Source organism: Patella vulgata, chromosome 3, assembly GCF_932274485.2.
Source record: "Patella vulgata chromosome 3, xgPatVulg1.2, whole genome shotgun sequence".
Lineage (NCBI taxonomy): Eukaryota > Metazoa > Mollusca > Gastropoda > Patellidae > Patella > Patella vulgata.
In genome coordinates this window covers 40,359,950-40,376,546 of record NC_065881.2, presented here as the reverse complement: position 1 = coordinate 40,376,546, position 16,597 = coordinate 40,359,950, and the positions used below count along the sequence as shown (strand labels likewise).

The 16,597-nt window shown below is 32.1% G+C and overlaps 1 protein-coding gene across 1 annotated transcript in view; it reads right to left on the bottom strand.

Moving 5' to 3' along the window:
- Nucleotides 1–1,296: 1,296 nt before the first annotated feature.
- Nucleotides 1,297–16,597, bottom strand: part of LOC126814551 (phagosome assembly factor 1) — a 67,638-nt gene continuing 52,337 nt past the window's right edge. The window contains exons 6-14 of the mRNA XM_050539784.2: nucleotides 16,117–16,196; nucleotides 12,922–13,025; nucleotides 12,414–12,526; nucleotides 11,512–11,588; nucleotides 8,873–9,013; nucleotides 8,219–8,301; nucleotides 7,750–7,855; nucleotides 7,031–7,162; nucleotides 1,297–6,355 (exon numbers count right to left, since the gene is read on the bottom strand). Coding sequence (XP_050395741.1) covers nucleotides 6,293–6,355; nucleotides 7,031–7,162; nucleotides 7,750–7,855; nucleotides 8,219–8,301; nucleotides 8,873–9,013; nucleotides 11,512–11,588; nucleotides 12,414–12,526; nucleotides 12,922–13,025; nucleotides 16,117–16,196 — 899 coding nt within the window. The 3' untranslated portion in view covers nucleotides 1,297–6,292. The remainder of the gene's footprint in view (nucleotides 6,356–7,030; nucleotides 7,163–7,749; nucleotides 7,856–8,218; nucleotides 8,302–8,872; nucleotides 9,014–11,511; nucleotides 11,589–12,413; nucleotides 12,527–12,921; nucleotides 13,026–16,116; nucleotides 16,197–16,597) is intronic.

Here is a 16,597-nt window from a genome sequence, read left to right as displayed (position 1 = left end):
AAAGATGCATTATGTAAGAGCTAAATCTGCCTATTGCAGGGGTTTTTTTTGGCTTCAAATATATAAATTATTATTTAGACATTATTCACATGACATGCCTATAATCAACTTTCTAGAACATTGGATGGCGGAGATGTAAACCAATTCATCCGATTGAAATACAATCGTCATTTAATGATTTAATTTAGAAATGGAGAAGCAAGACTGAGTCTCGATTGACAAGTAACATTGCTACGATAATAAACAATCTGGACCACATCTTCTCAAAACTTCAAACAGTGATAAGCTCGCTCAGAATAAAGTAATTTGACTGAAATTTTCAATATATTAATTTTGAATTATCTATTTTGGAACTATTATAGCAAGAACAGCCAGCTCTTTATCTAAATCTTACATTATGCATCTTTTCTTTAATAAGAATCTCTTTATAATGGCAGAATCAGCTAATTGGTTTACATAATGATTTTGATCTAAACTATTCTGAACCCTATGATGGTATGCCATTATCACTAATGTTGGAATTGGAAACCATAAGGAACTCGGTCAAAAATGTTAGGTTCCTGCTGTTGACTTTAGTATAGCTAATACAGATTTAGGCAATCAGGCAATTATTCTCAATAAATCCTTAATTTTTAATATATCGAATGATTCATGTGAAGTCATAAGTGATGGTGGGTTTTGTGAATGCTTCAACCCAAATATTAGATACAACTATAGTAAGTTGGTATACAATGGTTTAATACGTTTTGATTTGAGTAACCCTAACCAGATTTCTATGTGTTGAATTTGCTATCTGCAGAATGAACTCTGACATGTCCTTCCTTTGTTGGAGGCAGATCTCCCATTTACTTCTACCATCTTGGTACTCTGACAATGATATACTTTGTCGCCATTTTTGGTCAAGAATCATAAAAGGGGATATAAATTCACATTTACAACAGGTTTTGGTAAATACTCAAGGTTCACAAGCGGAAGAATAACAGATTTGAGGTCAGAGTGAAATTAATGGAGTTTCCTCCCATTAATTTGTATCTCAAAAATAATGCTGTATGTAACATGGAAAGTCCTTCTAAATGTCTTCGAACTTTCTGAGTGCAGCAAGGTTAAATACACAATAACAGTATGATATATTTTTAAAAACCAACATGTAGTACTAAACTTATTTATATAGCTTTTAAACCATACTCAAGACAAGTCCAAATCATGAAATTCATCTCAAGTGGTGCTTATTAAATTAATGTATTACTTGACCAGCTAGTGCAAGGATTGCTGTTTATAACAAATGAAAAACAAAAATAGGAGATGTGAAATATTTTATTTTGTTTATTTTTCTCTATATTTTATTACATTATACCTCAGATAACTGGAAAATGACTTAATATTTGTTTTTCTTTTAAAAAAAGGAAAAAAAAAAAAAATCAACAACATATTGGCAAATGCACATGGAACATGTTGAAAAGGAGGTACACAGATCTGAGATCGGACAAATTAAATTTCTATTTTACTGATAATAATAATTAATATACCCTGAAATTAAACTGAAAATAATGGTAATATTATACAAATGCTTGTTTAATGTGATTGATAATATCATCTATCACACTTCCGTCTATTCAACATAACAAAATGATTTGAGAAAACCTTTATTTCATTGCCATTCCTTGTCTTGTAACATTAACTGAATTCCATACACATTTGTTCCATACATATAAGTTAATAGTGAAATATATATACAGGTGTATATAGCTGAGGAAGTACGACAGTGAAATAAAATATACATTATTTACTTGGAGTAGCTACATTCATTAAAATTCATAAAATAACAACAGATAAAATAACACAAAGCTGATACAAATGTTCAGACTTGAAGAAGGCCAACCTCATGTCCTATTAAAATTCTTTTTAAAATATGTTGATAATTCAGAGTGAAATTTTATTAATCCATCTTCTTAAAACTGGTGCCGTCCATGGTTTCTTACAAAACACTATAACTAACAGCCTAACAAAGTATAAATATAGATATTTAGAAAACACTTTAATTACAAGGCAAGAGATCTTAATTCTATGATTATAAAGAAAATATCCTTTTTGTGTTGATATGTGCAAAAAATGAATATTAATCTTAACTGAGTTTTAAAGACACATGTGATTTAAGAAATAAATGTTTGTTAATAGTTACTTTAATATAGACCTTAAACAATTAAATTTATTTTTTTGTTTTTCTTTATAGATTTAATGAAAATAATAGTGAAATTTAATGCCTTGTTTTTGAAACTACAAATAAGCATCCATAAAATAACATTTTGCTATATACAGGTATAAAATTTTATGAAAAACATCCTTTGTGATTATATATGTTACATTCTAATTATCTTGTGGGTTTCTTTGTATCTGCTGCTTGTGTGAAACACAGTATTCGTTTTTGATATGACAGACTGTTTAACAATACTGAAAGAATCTTCAAACACATTCAACGATAATGCTATTTTATTAAAACGGAATATTTCTATAAAACACACTTTATAAATTAATCAAACACATTATATGTGAAATCTTATTAAAACAGTGGTTTTATGTATTAAAAGCCGAAAAAACCCATGAAGCACTGTTATATATAACTTAGAGTAAGAGGAATACTAAAACAGTTACCAGCAAATAGTCCAATCCCTCCAGAAACTGAAAGCTATGGTATAGGTGACCCAGCTTCCTACCATCACTAACTGTTTCAAAGTAGATTTTTGATTGTGGACAGACGGACTGGCGTGATTGATGATAACATAACAACACAGAATTTATATAGGTAACTTTCTAATTCCCCCAGAATAGCATCTAAAAGAGTATCTAAGGCATTGTTACATCTGCTCGTAAGAAAAACTATCTTTCAACTTTCACTGATATTATATATACGACCTCCAAAATTAAACATCACAGATATTAGTATCACTTTAACATCATATCAAAATATAGTTTACATCTAGTCTGTATTTCCTTCACGTTTATCAAACAGAGGGTCAAAGTTGCTAATATTGAGATAATGAGCTTTTTTCTTTAAAGTTTGCATAGAGCAATTTACATGTACACAATCTCCCAATATGATATTGTTGTTTGAAGGTAATAATAGTAATATTATGATAAATGTTTATATTTATTTGTAAAACTGTTTTTGTACACAGTATAAATACAGCTATGTACAGCATATTATAGCATACAAACTACATGTATATGTATAAACATGAACCAATAAGTATAATGTATGAGATTGTATTTAAGATAAATGATAATAAAACCATGGTATTTTAAAGGATAAAATGCTAGTGATTCTGGGCAACTACATATCTAAAATCCAGTATTCTGACAACTTTTTATAATGATCCAGGAATGTGACTTTTTGTTTTAAAGATATGAAAAATGCAGGTTTAAATACAAATACATAGTATTATAATAATACATCATTTTGTACAGTCTTTTCTAAGGGACAATCATACTGTTATTTTAAACATCAAATTCAAATTCATTATATCTATCACAAAAATGTTTTTTTTTTTATCTAAAAATGTTAAAAGATGTATTTGAAATCATTGGCTTTCTAACATCCAATAAATTGATTAGTTTTCATTGCACTGCAGATATCACCTCAAGCATATGATACATTTTATCATTACACATATTTTACATTGTAAGAACATTAAATAAAATACATATACACCAACATTTATCAATTACAGTACATCCTAAAACACAAACAATTCTATAATATTAACGCAATAAGTTTAATATCGTAATATCATGAAACAGTGCTTGCTTATAGTACGTACATTTATTAACACGGAGGGAATTTCATCAGTTTAAATAATTTATAATTAGATAATAATTAAACAATATAAATACATGGATGTTTATGTCGTTTTCAGGAATTTCACAGATATGCTTATATATAATTCAGACAACATTACCAAGTGTTGTTCTGATTTCAAAGATACAAGGTGTTATTTTCTAAAAGGGGTTGATCAGTTATAGATAAATTTATTTCACAGATATTATATTCAATGATATTATGTATGTGTATCCTTTGTCAAAATTGTTTTCAATCGCCTCTCAATATAGATGTCATGCCAGATTGGGTATATCTCTCATGGGTATATCTCTAATGTAGCTCGACTGATTTTCCAATCATCTATTGACATTACTGCTATTTCCAATGACTGGGGGGATTACTGATCATTTCGTAAGCAAACTAAAAGATGACGTTGAAAGCTAGTCATCCAGAGCAGCAGCTTGCATCACATGTTCACTCATAAATTTAAGATTATGAAGGCGAAATGGCCCCCAATCATCATAAACCCAACAAAGATACACTTTCATTTCCCACCCCCTCACACAAAGTGGCTAGTAGTTGAATAAAATTTTTTCAAATGGCTAATAAAACAGACAAAGAATATCCCCAGAACACATATCTTTAACTTCTATCATATTTTCTCATTAACAAGGTGTTAGGGTTTTTTTTCTTTTAATCCATTAACTTATTAAGTACATATAGGTAACTAATAAATGCATTTGACGTTATATAATGTATTTTTAAAACTGCACAGAATTATTAAAGATATATCTTATTAATTATATGTGCTGCCATATATATCTATATATAGATTGCCCATCCTGATATATAACTGATAAAATAGAATAGCAGTAGTCAATGATGTAAATGAAATTATAATTTTCTGCTTGAATAACTTTTTATTTAAAATATCATGCAAGAAGTGACAATTATAATTTGCATGCAATAACTCTCATATTTTCTATTTTTATAAATTGTATTTTTTTTTTGGCTGATTACAATATTTTACTTTATAATTATATTATTTTTTTCCTCTACATATTTATTATAATCAAATCATACACCACAATCAATAAAAAAAATTTTTTTTGTTATTCAAAAATTTGGATATATATCGGAAAATAGACAAGTACATGTAAATATATTTGATTATTTTTTATTAATGAGCTAAGATTCGGAGGTTAGAGAAATGCAGAACCTGAAAGGATTTTTATAGTTGATTTGCTTTTAAATGCCCTTTGGTGCCAAAATAAATTAGCAATAGTTGATTTGCTTTTAAATGCCCTTTGGTGCGAAAATAAATTAGCAACTGTCTTTTCAACGAATCTAACTAGAATATTCTTCCTACAATGCAAGCTCAAATAGTTATAATTGAAATTAATTTTTCAATATCTAAAATATTCGACTACTTGAGTCCAACTAATACTTTGAATTAAAAAAAAAAACGTATATACATAATAAAACTAATCATCTTTATAATTAAAAAAAAAAGCATAAAATATATAATTCATAAATAATCTATCCATAAAATATATTTCTCAATTTGTTTCTGTCTTTGTAAGTTGTATTTTAATGTGTTTCAAGGTATTAGGTTGTAATTAGAGACACACTAAATTGGAATTTTGTCATGCCACATCATCAGATGTTAAATTAAAATCAATATCTATTAATTAGGTTTGTTAAAATCAAATAATGCTATGTTAGCTAATTATTGTTCCTAAATAAAAATTTTTAAATGTACATGAAGCTACATAAATTAAATGTTACAGAGAATATCATGGAAAATGGAAAGAATGTATAAATTGCATTCTAAGGACACGTATAAGCTTATCTTACACTTACCAACTTACTAAACATTTACACTTACCGTTAAGCCAAATATAAAACTATCTCATCTATTAGCACTATTAGGATTACTTTCAATAAAGGTGTATTTTATAAATTGAAACTTCAGTAAGTATCGCATATTTTTGTTTATCGAAGAGAAAAAAACACTTAAAAGCCAACACAAAAATAAAAACTTCCCATTTAATTGACGACTATATATTAATATCACAGAGAGGAGAATACAATATTTTTTGTTATTTTCTCTTACTATTGGTCATATATACAAATGAGGTTTTATAATATATATTATATTACACTCAAAATGGTAAGTACACACTCATAATAATATATTTTTAAAAAACACATTTCTACTAATATCTATTAAAAAAATTTTACAATCTGATGTTCTATTGTAAATATCATGAGCTTCAAATACCTACACCACAAAAAAAAAAGAAAAAGAGGGAAACCTCTTTGAGAGATGAAAATTGACAAATTATTGTAGTAAATGTTCAGTTATATATACATCCCATTAAAGTGAATATGAAAAGTGGCCTGAGATGGGCTGTTTCTATATAAAAGCCTCTTTCATTGGTCTATGTGTAGCCAATAAAATGTCATGGTATAACATCAAGAGAGGGATTCTTTGGACTGATAAATAGTAACTGATGCTATATGTTGATTCTGCATGACCTAAAAAAAAAAAAAAATCAACACAAATTCCATTAACATCTTTCAAGTAGGAGTAAATGGTGAAAATTATTTAATTAATATTTTATTTCACTTATCACTTTTTCCGATTTTAGTTTACTTTGTTGGTCAATATTTTATCATACAGGACATAGTGTGATTATAATTATCATTTTCTGAAACTACCGAAGACCATATGGAATTAAAATTAATTTCAACCAAATCACTTCAGATCTCTCATGTAGATTGAAATTGTTAACATCTTTACGCATATACCATTTTACATCGGTTTGTGTTTATTTACTTAGTTTTGTTATTTATCCCAAAAGCTTTTTTTATACGTCAATATTTAATGTTGCTGTATATTGTTGTCATTGTTCATGAAATCAAATTTCGATCGCAAATCAAAGATTACTGATCTTTAAGTTTCAAACACATTTTGTGGTGTTAACTTTCCATTCACAATCTGACTTTTGAAGCTTACAGGAAAAGTTAGAATTTTTAAAAGGCACCCAGCAGGATTTATTGACATAGATTTTCGAGTTAGCATGGATGACTTTAAGCATTAATTAGTTATAAGCAAGAAACAGGGTATACATGTTGTCTCAAGAAAACCTGATATCACTTCTCACATCTATCGTATCTTTCAAAGATTTGTTTTCCATAGGAAAAACTTACCTCAAATATAATATCATGAACACCGTAACAGAAGGTAGGAGCGAAGGGATTGCTGGTATTAGTAGAAGAAGAGCGGTTTAATATAACTGGTTGTTCTGATGGTTTTAATAACCATTTCTGTACGTCATTCCACTATAAATAAATATACAATCTATTTCTGTATATTCTACTTGTATTTCACATTATTATAAATAAAACTTGTATTTATTTTCATCTAGTGTTGGTATATAAATGAATTATTTACCTGGTATAGTATATAATAAATACAGGTAAAGGTGATTATATCATATTGTGGATTGTGTAGGTATTATATTGTAACAATCAACTACACAAATCTCACAGCTGATTATACGATTAACACTAATCAATATTATGTACCAACATACTAACAAAAGCTGCTACCTTTCAAATAGCTACTTATTCTCTACCTAAAATAATATGGGTAACCAACTAATGGTTAAAGCATCACTATAGCAAATCCAGGCACTGACCTATTTAGTGTTTGTCAAATTCCTTGAATACCACTAAAATATTTGTATCGTAAAAGTTTATCTCAAGAGAAAACTTAGTAGTTTTGTCTCAAATTTTGCATAGAAGAATCTAATTAAAACATAAACTTACTCGATGAAATTGTTCAAATCAAATCATAGCAAATTAAATGAAATATTATTTTTTACAACCAGATTAAGATCTTCAGAAACCCTATTAGATGTAACTACCTTAGAATATGCTGTTATGACTAGTTCATCTTCATCTAAAGTAGATAATAATGGTTGCTTGACTTTCTCCATTACAGCTGGCAGTTTAAATTCACATCTACAATACCTGTAAATATAAAATATTATATATCAAATGTCATGTTGTAATAATGTCTGAGTTACAAAACTATATTACCCTAAGTTTGAGGACACATAAAATACTTGGTCATATTTCTGGTACTGGATGGAGTTTAAAGGCTTGTCAACATAGAACTGCAGTTGTATTTTACACTAACATTTGTTTTCTATCGTTATATGTGCCATGCGGGGGAGGGGGTTGGGGTATTTTGCATTGACAGTGACATTTACATCTATACTCTTACCCTGGACTTTAACCCTTGCTGTAAGATATAGTCCATGTGAAGCCTGATATAAATGTTAGTGTGATGTGTCAAGGTTGTAATTTCATTAAAATAATATCAGTACTTACATGTTAAAATTATAATGACCAGGATAATTAGTATGTAGTATAAACTTTTTAACTTTATGAGTATTGGCATCAAATAATATATCCTGCAAAATCAATAGAAAATAAGCTTAATGTTTCTACTCAAATTTACTCTTTAAACCTACAGCTTCTGCCATCAAAATTCATGTATATAAATTTGCTTGTTCTTCTTATTATGCTTAATCTCTCTATAAAAAAAAGAAAGAAAAATATTCATCTCAAAATAAAACAATATCCGAATTACAGTAAAAGTTTTGTGTGAAAAAAAATTATCATATACTTTTTTTACCATTGTTAGAGAATTTAACTGAATTATTCCTGCCATTATTTAATCTGCCACTATTAATACAATTATATAATTACTCCTTTGAAATTTCTCTTGTACATTTTGTTACCTTTATTAATTCTGGCCAGATTTGACATTGTAGCACTTACGGCATGTGCTATGTTTGAGGCAGGTTATACTTCCCCCAAAACATTTATCTCATTTATCTGGAGGTAAGTCAGTGTATCTACTACACATCATGGTGAACAACATTTTAACAGTTGGTTAGATATAATCTTCCTTAATGTGGACTAATTATAACACCGTTTGTATAAATAATAATTACATAATAATAATGTAAATATACTCACCAATCCCAAGGTAAAATAATTATAGAAATAATCAGCACTACGGGAGCGAACTCTTTTGTGTGCTTCAGGTGAATGGATTTTCATTTTGTCTTCTGACTTGTAGAAAACTTTACTAGCACATCCTAAGGCACTAACAACATCCTGTCAAATTCAAAATAATGTAATATAAATCAACATGTTTAATGTTTTACTGTTCCTTCAACCATAGTCATATCACGTTTGACCCTCCAAAACCCATATTCCTGAAGCAATGGCCCGCAAAATCCTCTCTGCCCATTGCTGGAAAATTGTGTCTATTCTTCCCGTTTAATCAAATATATCCCAAGTACAGCAACATGACAGCCCTTCGTTTAATCTGGGGTCTTGCTTAAAACTTTGGACAGTGATTTAAGGCATTAAAAACGGTGGAAGTCTTGTTCGTCTCCATACAGTATTGTTTACATTGTATCAGTGTTGATAGCAACATTTGTCACGCAATTAATTTTTCTGCAATATTCTGCTATGCACTGGTTAATTGGGCATAATTTAAAAGTGAGTCATGACGTAACGTTATGTAAACATATTTGGTCCAATGTGGAGCTATGTTTAAAGCGTAATCATATTGTTATGCAGTTAGCTATTGGTTGTTAATCTGACTTTTGACTAGTCATAATTTGGAACAGAAATTTGCTTCTATTAAAGCAGTGTTTAGTGGGATTAGCTCTAATCAAATGAAACACTGCGGGGAGTATGTCCAAAACCCTGAGGTTTTATCTGAAAGTAATGATATCTGTAATGCTACGGTGATAGTTTGAATATTTTTTACAATCAATGATTATACATCAAGGATCACAAATGTTAATGAAATTTATCTCTAAAATGAAATGAAATGTACAACTTTTCTGCAACAACCGGGCATATGCCATGCAGTGTGATAGGAAAGGAAATTTTGCCAGAACAGTGGCAATTATACAGACTACTATTATTTCAAATTCTGACAGTACCTCAGTTTTTTGTCCCATCCAAATGACTAGACTGTTCCGTACAAGGAACTCTGTCCTGCACCACCGACAAGGGGAAACCTGGCTGGAAAATTCAGATACTTCCTTGACTAAACCATGGCTTGAAATGTTCGCCTGTCTACTTGTCCCCGACAGGCGATTTTTACGTCTGACAGGTAGCAAGTAAAACTAAATTTTACCTGATGTTCAGTACACAATACTCATGTCTACATCAGGTACATTTAATTATTTGTTTCTAAATGCAAGAATTAAGCATGGAAATTCGCTCTATCGTAGCATACATTCACTCACAAAGATTGGAACTAGTCAAATTTATAATGATTAACAATGAATTTCACACCATCTACGCTGGTTTTCATCTGCTTGACACTAGCTAATAGCATTATGAAGTATTATATCTAAATAAATTAAAACGCACCCCTAAGTCATCTGAAATAATTCTACCATACCGACACCACAGTAAATACAGTGGTGGCTGGAATGGTAATGCACACGGCTCGTTGTCTAGTGTATTTAATCATTTAAAAAGTTTAAAACAATTTCCATAAAGGTTATGAATAATTTATAAGAAAATTTGACAAAATCAAATAATTGGGTCGGAAAAATATTTCATATATAAATATAATTTGTAGCGTAAATATAGACAGGATGTGAGAAAGGAATTCCATGGGGCCTTACCTGTCCTCCGCACGCAGTACACGTAAATACGGGGCCATGCACAGGTGTGGTTCGTGTTTTGAAATTAAATTTATTACGGATATTGTAGAATCTGAATTCTACACCTCAACGGCGAAGTATTCAAGTTAGCATGCAAGTTTGGTACACGGCTCGTTGTCTAGTGTATTTAATCATTTAAAAAGTTTAAAACAATTTCCATAATGGTTATGAATAATTAATAAGAAAATTTGACAAAATCAAATAATTGGGTCGGAAAAATATTTCATATATAAATATAATTTGTAGCGTAAATATAGACAGGATGTGAGAAAGGAATTCCATGGGGCCTTACCTGTCGTCCGCACGCAGTACACGTAAATACGGGGGCCATGCACAGGTGTGGTTCGTGTTTTGAAATTAAATTTATTACGGATATTGTAGAATCTGAATTCTACACCTCAACGGCGAAGTATTCCAGGGGGCCTTACCTGTCCTCCGCACGCAGTACACGTAAATACGGAGCCATGCACAGGTGTGGTTCGTGTTTTGATATTAAATTTATTACGGATATTGTAGAATCTGAATTCTACACCTCAACGGCGAAGTATTCAAGTTAGCATGCAAGTTTGGTACCATGATAATTGGCGGTATTCACGTGGATACGGATGATAGAATTGTACGAATCGTCGAGTCACCGAGCCAAAGCAGATTCGAGGACTTTCAAGAATTTTTAGGCATTCCGATGTCGAAGAATTAAAAACGTTTCATATTACGATACTTATATGGAGCAATGTAAGTAAAGACCTAAACAATTTAAGAGTTTTTGTGTACCTACATGTATGGATACGTGTGATGTGATTGGTCTTTGATAATTGAGAGTGACAGGTTACTTACTGAAGCGACAAGAATGAAGAATAGCTTTTTTTTAAACATTTCAAAGCCTGACTAAATATTGATATTGAAATGAGACTGTATCTATACCTGACAACTATCTCCAAATTTAACTATTCTTTCAACTGTTTTTTTCCTGGGATCAACAAGTTTACCAGGTCCACTGCCTACAAATTAAGCATAACATCATTAGCACATTATCACTTGAACTGCTCGTAATGAGAGTTCCTTAGACTGCCCGAGCTGTGGCGCCCCCAATACTATACGTTCCTACAATATGCATTCTGAACATCTGAGACCACTACCTGCGGAGAAGTATCTCAGACACAGTCAATAGCCATGATATCCATATCACATGATCTACACATCACAGGTCATGACATTGACGTCAATGGGTCATGAGGTCAACAACACGTTACATTGTAAACAATAGGTTTATCTTCAGCATTGTTTCCTTTGCACCCATAAAGACTATATAATTCGTACAGTCCCAACATGTTCTCTCTTCTTCCAATGATTTTTCACAAAAATAATATCTACAACTCATAGAATTGACGTCGTCTTCAATGACAGCATATGCGAATGGTTGTTCATAGAGGCTGCGATCTTGGCACTATTTTGTGTGTCGGTCGTGTCTATTTCAGATATACACAATCAATTCTGTTGATGTTTTTAGCGTTGGGATTGACTAATTGTTAATTTATTTCAGTTCTAAAACAAATATTTTAAACTTTAACGCAAATTTAGAAAATAGCCAAATTCTGGCTGGGATTACTGAGCAAAATGGCCATTCACTGTATACGTGCGAAAAAAAGCTAGCCACCAATTAATTTTTGTACGTTAGTTACGTACGTACAATATGGTGAGCTAGTCACATATCTCGCACAGTTTGAGACAGTCTAAGTAACACTATTTTTGGGCTATCTGATTCCATATCCGAGAGTGTTTTTTTTCTAGTATCATATTGCACAATATAAAAGTGCTGAACTCACCTTCTGTGACTAGTAAAAATTTAAGACCTATGGTAGCATTATTTTCACGCAAAACTTCCAAACAATCTAGGAAACAATTTCCATGAAAACATGCTATAGATAAGGGGGGTGCTCTGAAAATATATAACATATAATGTAAAATCATTTTGAATGATATTATCTTAAATAGAATCTTAGCCTATTATCAAAAATCTAAATTTGTACTTATAAATGTGTGTTAACTCAGCCACCTCTTTCTATACCGATGCATACGGCGTAAGATTAAAAAAATCTCACCACTGCAGCCATTTTTTTTTTCTTGGTCGCTGCCATGTTTAATCATGTGACGTGAAAGATGATGCAATCCACTGGTGAATCGGGCGGAGAATTCGCCAAGTGTGTCCACTCAATCAACCGAATGAATTCGGCACTGATTGGTTCAGCTAGAAATTCGCCTAGTGTGTCTGCTGCATAACTAACCTAGTTGAGCTAAGTTAAAGTATCTTAAAGTGCAGTAATAGTAGCTTACTTGGTATCAGAGACACTGTTACCAGCATATATACACATCCTAGATACAGTGGGTGATGCTCCATTAGGGAACTGTAAGGAACCCAAGCCATGGGCATACTTTGGCTACAAAAAGAAAAAGTTCTTCATTACATGTAAATGTATTTTTGAATTTCATTGATTCAGACAATTTAAACCTAAAATAAATGCATTTAAAAGTGGTTTGTAATTAATAAAACAATCAACCAAATCTTTCAATTACAAGATAGATTTCTATGCAACAAAACATACAACCACACCAGAAAAGTCATTGGAGCCTTCAATAAAGGCTGCTACATTTCTATTCTTTTTTTGGGAATTGAAGCATTTAAAAAAACATTTCCTGCTTTCTTCAAAGACAGGTTGCCAGGCAACGAAACATACGCCCACAGCAGCTCAATCGTTTGAGCGGTCGACAAGGGTTGTCACATATTTATTCCTTTGTAGGTAATTGAGGGCCTTTACAAGACCGTACAGATCAGATTATAATTTTTGTCGTTTGAGGGTTCACATAGTTCTACAAATTGAAACAAGGGCCTCAACTTTGGAAGTAGTCTACAGAAATTGTTGAAATTTGACAGGCATTTTCGTTTTACTAATTTAAATAATGCATATAAATTTCATACAGATCGGATGATCACTTGTGTCATTCAAACGTTCACAAGGTTCACAAAGTAAAACAATTAAGGGCCATAACTCTAGAAATTATTGACGGAAAATTCTGAATATAAATTTCATACATGATGATAACTTTCATCAATCGAGCATTAACAAGGTTGAACAAAGTAAAACAAGGGCCATAACTCTAGAAGTAATTATTGGAAATTGCTGAAATTCAATAGGCTTCATGGTTTCACTAATTTAAATAATGCATATAAATTTTACAAAGATCGGGTGATAACTTTTGGCATTAGAGTGTTCACAAGGTTCAATAAAGTGAAACAAGGGCCATAACTCTAGATGTAATAAACGGAAATTGCTGAAATTCAATAGACTTCTTTGTTTCACTAATTTAAATAATGCACATAAATTTCACAAAGATCGGATGATAACTTTTGGTGTAAAAGCGTTCACAAGGTTCAACAAAGTGAAACAAGGGCCATAACTCTAGACGTAATGAACATAAATTATTGAAATTAAATAGGATTCTTCATCTCACTAATGTAAACCACATATATCAATTTTAAAACAATTGGATAATAACTTTTGGAGTTAGAGCATTCACAAGAAATTGTAGACAACTGACGGAAGGACAGGGGCGACAGTAATATATACTATTCAAAAAAAGTAGGAGATATTTGATTTTGGGGGCATAATACTAAAATATGCAAATGACTACGAAAAAAGTCACTATAGAACCTAACAGAAGAAACATTTCCAGTTACATGTGACGCCCAAATGCACCAATAGCTACCGCATGGAATGCAGGTGATGCTTGGGATCATCATGGGGGTCCAACCCAAGATTTGCACGACTCTGACTTTGAATGTTACAGTCATTGTGGCATTGAATTCCAGGGTGGAAACATCAGTTTAATTGTTTTAGTGACCAGAAAACAAATTTTGATATGCGTCGGTTTACACAAAATGAAAGGTTACGTGCCCTTGGCATGCTACAGATCGGCACAACACAGGCGGTTGTGGCGCGGACGATGAATGTTTCTCAGTCTGTCATAAGCAGGCTATGGTCCAGATACCGTGATACACAATCTGTACAGGACAGACCACGCTCAGGTCGACCAAGGGCGACAACTCAAGCCAAGGATCGATTTATCCGTGCCTTGGCCTTGAGAAATCGTGTCATCACAGCAAATCAGATCAGCGCTAGTCTTCAAACAGACACTGGTGTGAGAGTGAGTGGCCAGACGATTCGGAATCGACTGCATAGGGGTCACCTTCGCGCCCGACGTCCTCGCGTGATCCCTTGTTTGAGAGATCATCACATTCAGGCAAGACGCCATTGGTGTAGGGATCGTCAACACTGGGATAATCGACGCTGGAGCAATGTGATGTTTTCAGATGAGTCAAGGTTCACTGTTGATTTTTTGGACAGACGTAGGAGGGTGTGGCGTCGTCGAAACGAGCGCTTCCAAGACGTTAACGTCATCAGACATGATCGATTTGGGGGTGGTTCTGTTATGGTGTGGGGAGGCATCACTGTTGCTGGAAGAACGGCTTTACATGTTGTTGCAGGGCGTGTTACAGGCCAGTACTACAGGGACAACATCTTGGCAGTCCATGTTGTGCCGTTCGCACGACGTCATGGCCGCCGTTTCATCTTCCAGGATGACAACGCAAGATGTCACAGGGCCAGGATCGTTACAGGTTACCTCCAACAACAGAACATCACCACATTACCTTGGCCAGCACTGAGTCCCGACCTCTCCCCCATCGAGCATGTCTGGGACATGCTTGGACAGAGGTTACGTCAACGTCAACAACGTCCTGCCAATGTCCAAGAACTTGCTGCTGCGTTGCAACAGGAATGGGACAATCTGGACCAAAATGACCTTAGACGTCTCATTAGGAGTATGCCACATCGGATCAATGCTTGTTTGGCAAACAGAGGAGGATTTACCCGTTACTGACTTGGTTGTGATGCTGTGGTAACTTTGCTGTTTGACCCCGGGTATCATTTTACCCTTATAATGGTCAGTCTGTGCCTTACTTAGTCTAACGATCATTTGGAATAAATCGATGAATGTGAACTTCATTTCATTTTGTCATTTGTTTCTTCGTCAGTTTCATTAGGTGACTTTAATAACACTTAAAAATCAAATATCCCCTACTTTTTTTGAATAGTATATGTCCACATATCCATGTGGGCATATAAAAATCAGGAGACAATGAAGTAGTTATCAGAAATAATTAAAATTTAATAGGCTTCTAGTTTCTCCTGGCACTAACAAATAAAATGCTTTGATACTGTTTAAGTTATTGTAATTCATTAATAATGAATATACTATACTTTTCAACTCATAGTGTTTAAGTCAATCGGATGATAACTTTTGTCTTTTAGTGCCTCACCGGATGGACAGACAATCAATTTTTTTCTAGCATTGAGCGAGTACTGGTTTCTGCTCAGAAAAATATGCTATTTTTCAAAATTAAAATCACAATCCATTTGGAAATGAAAACAAATTAATCAGAGTCAAAAAGTTATCTTCATGAAATCTTACCTCAAATTTGGAATCTATGGGAAAATCAAATGAAAGACCTCGGAAATTTAACACAAATAACTGTTTTTCTGATATGTACACTATGAAAAAAAAAAGAATAAAAGAATTGAGACAATTAAATATAAAAATTAATTAATTTGATTAAACACTACTAGCATGATACCTGGTATTAAAATACTTGAATAAAATGACCAAGATAACATTATTTTATATCAATGATACGTGTAAAAATTCACCAGAGTAATTGCCACCCTAAATGTAATGCATGCATAATTAATTAACTTTTTTCTTTTTGACTATAGTTCAGGTAGTACGCAACAGTGACTGAACACAAGACTTTACAGATTTAATTTCCGTGATTTTCTGAAGTGTTTTTTTAGTTTTTTAGTGAAGTTGATTGAATATTGTAGTATGTGATTGTGGTTTGTAACAGACTGAAAGAGTATCAGTAAAAATCTGATGGTATCTTTATGTCCCACCT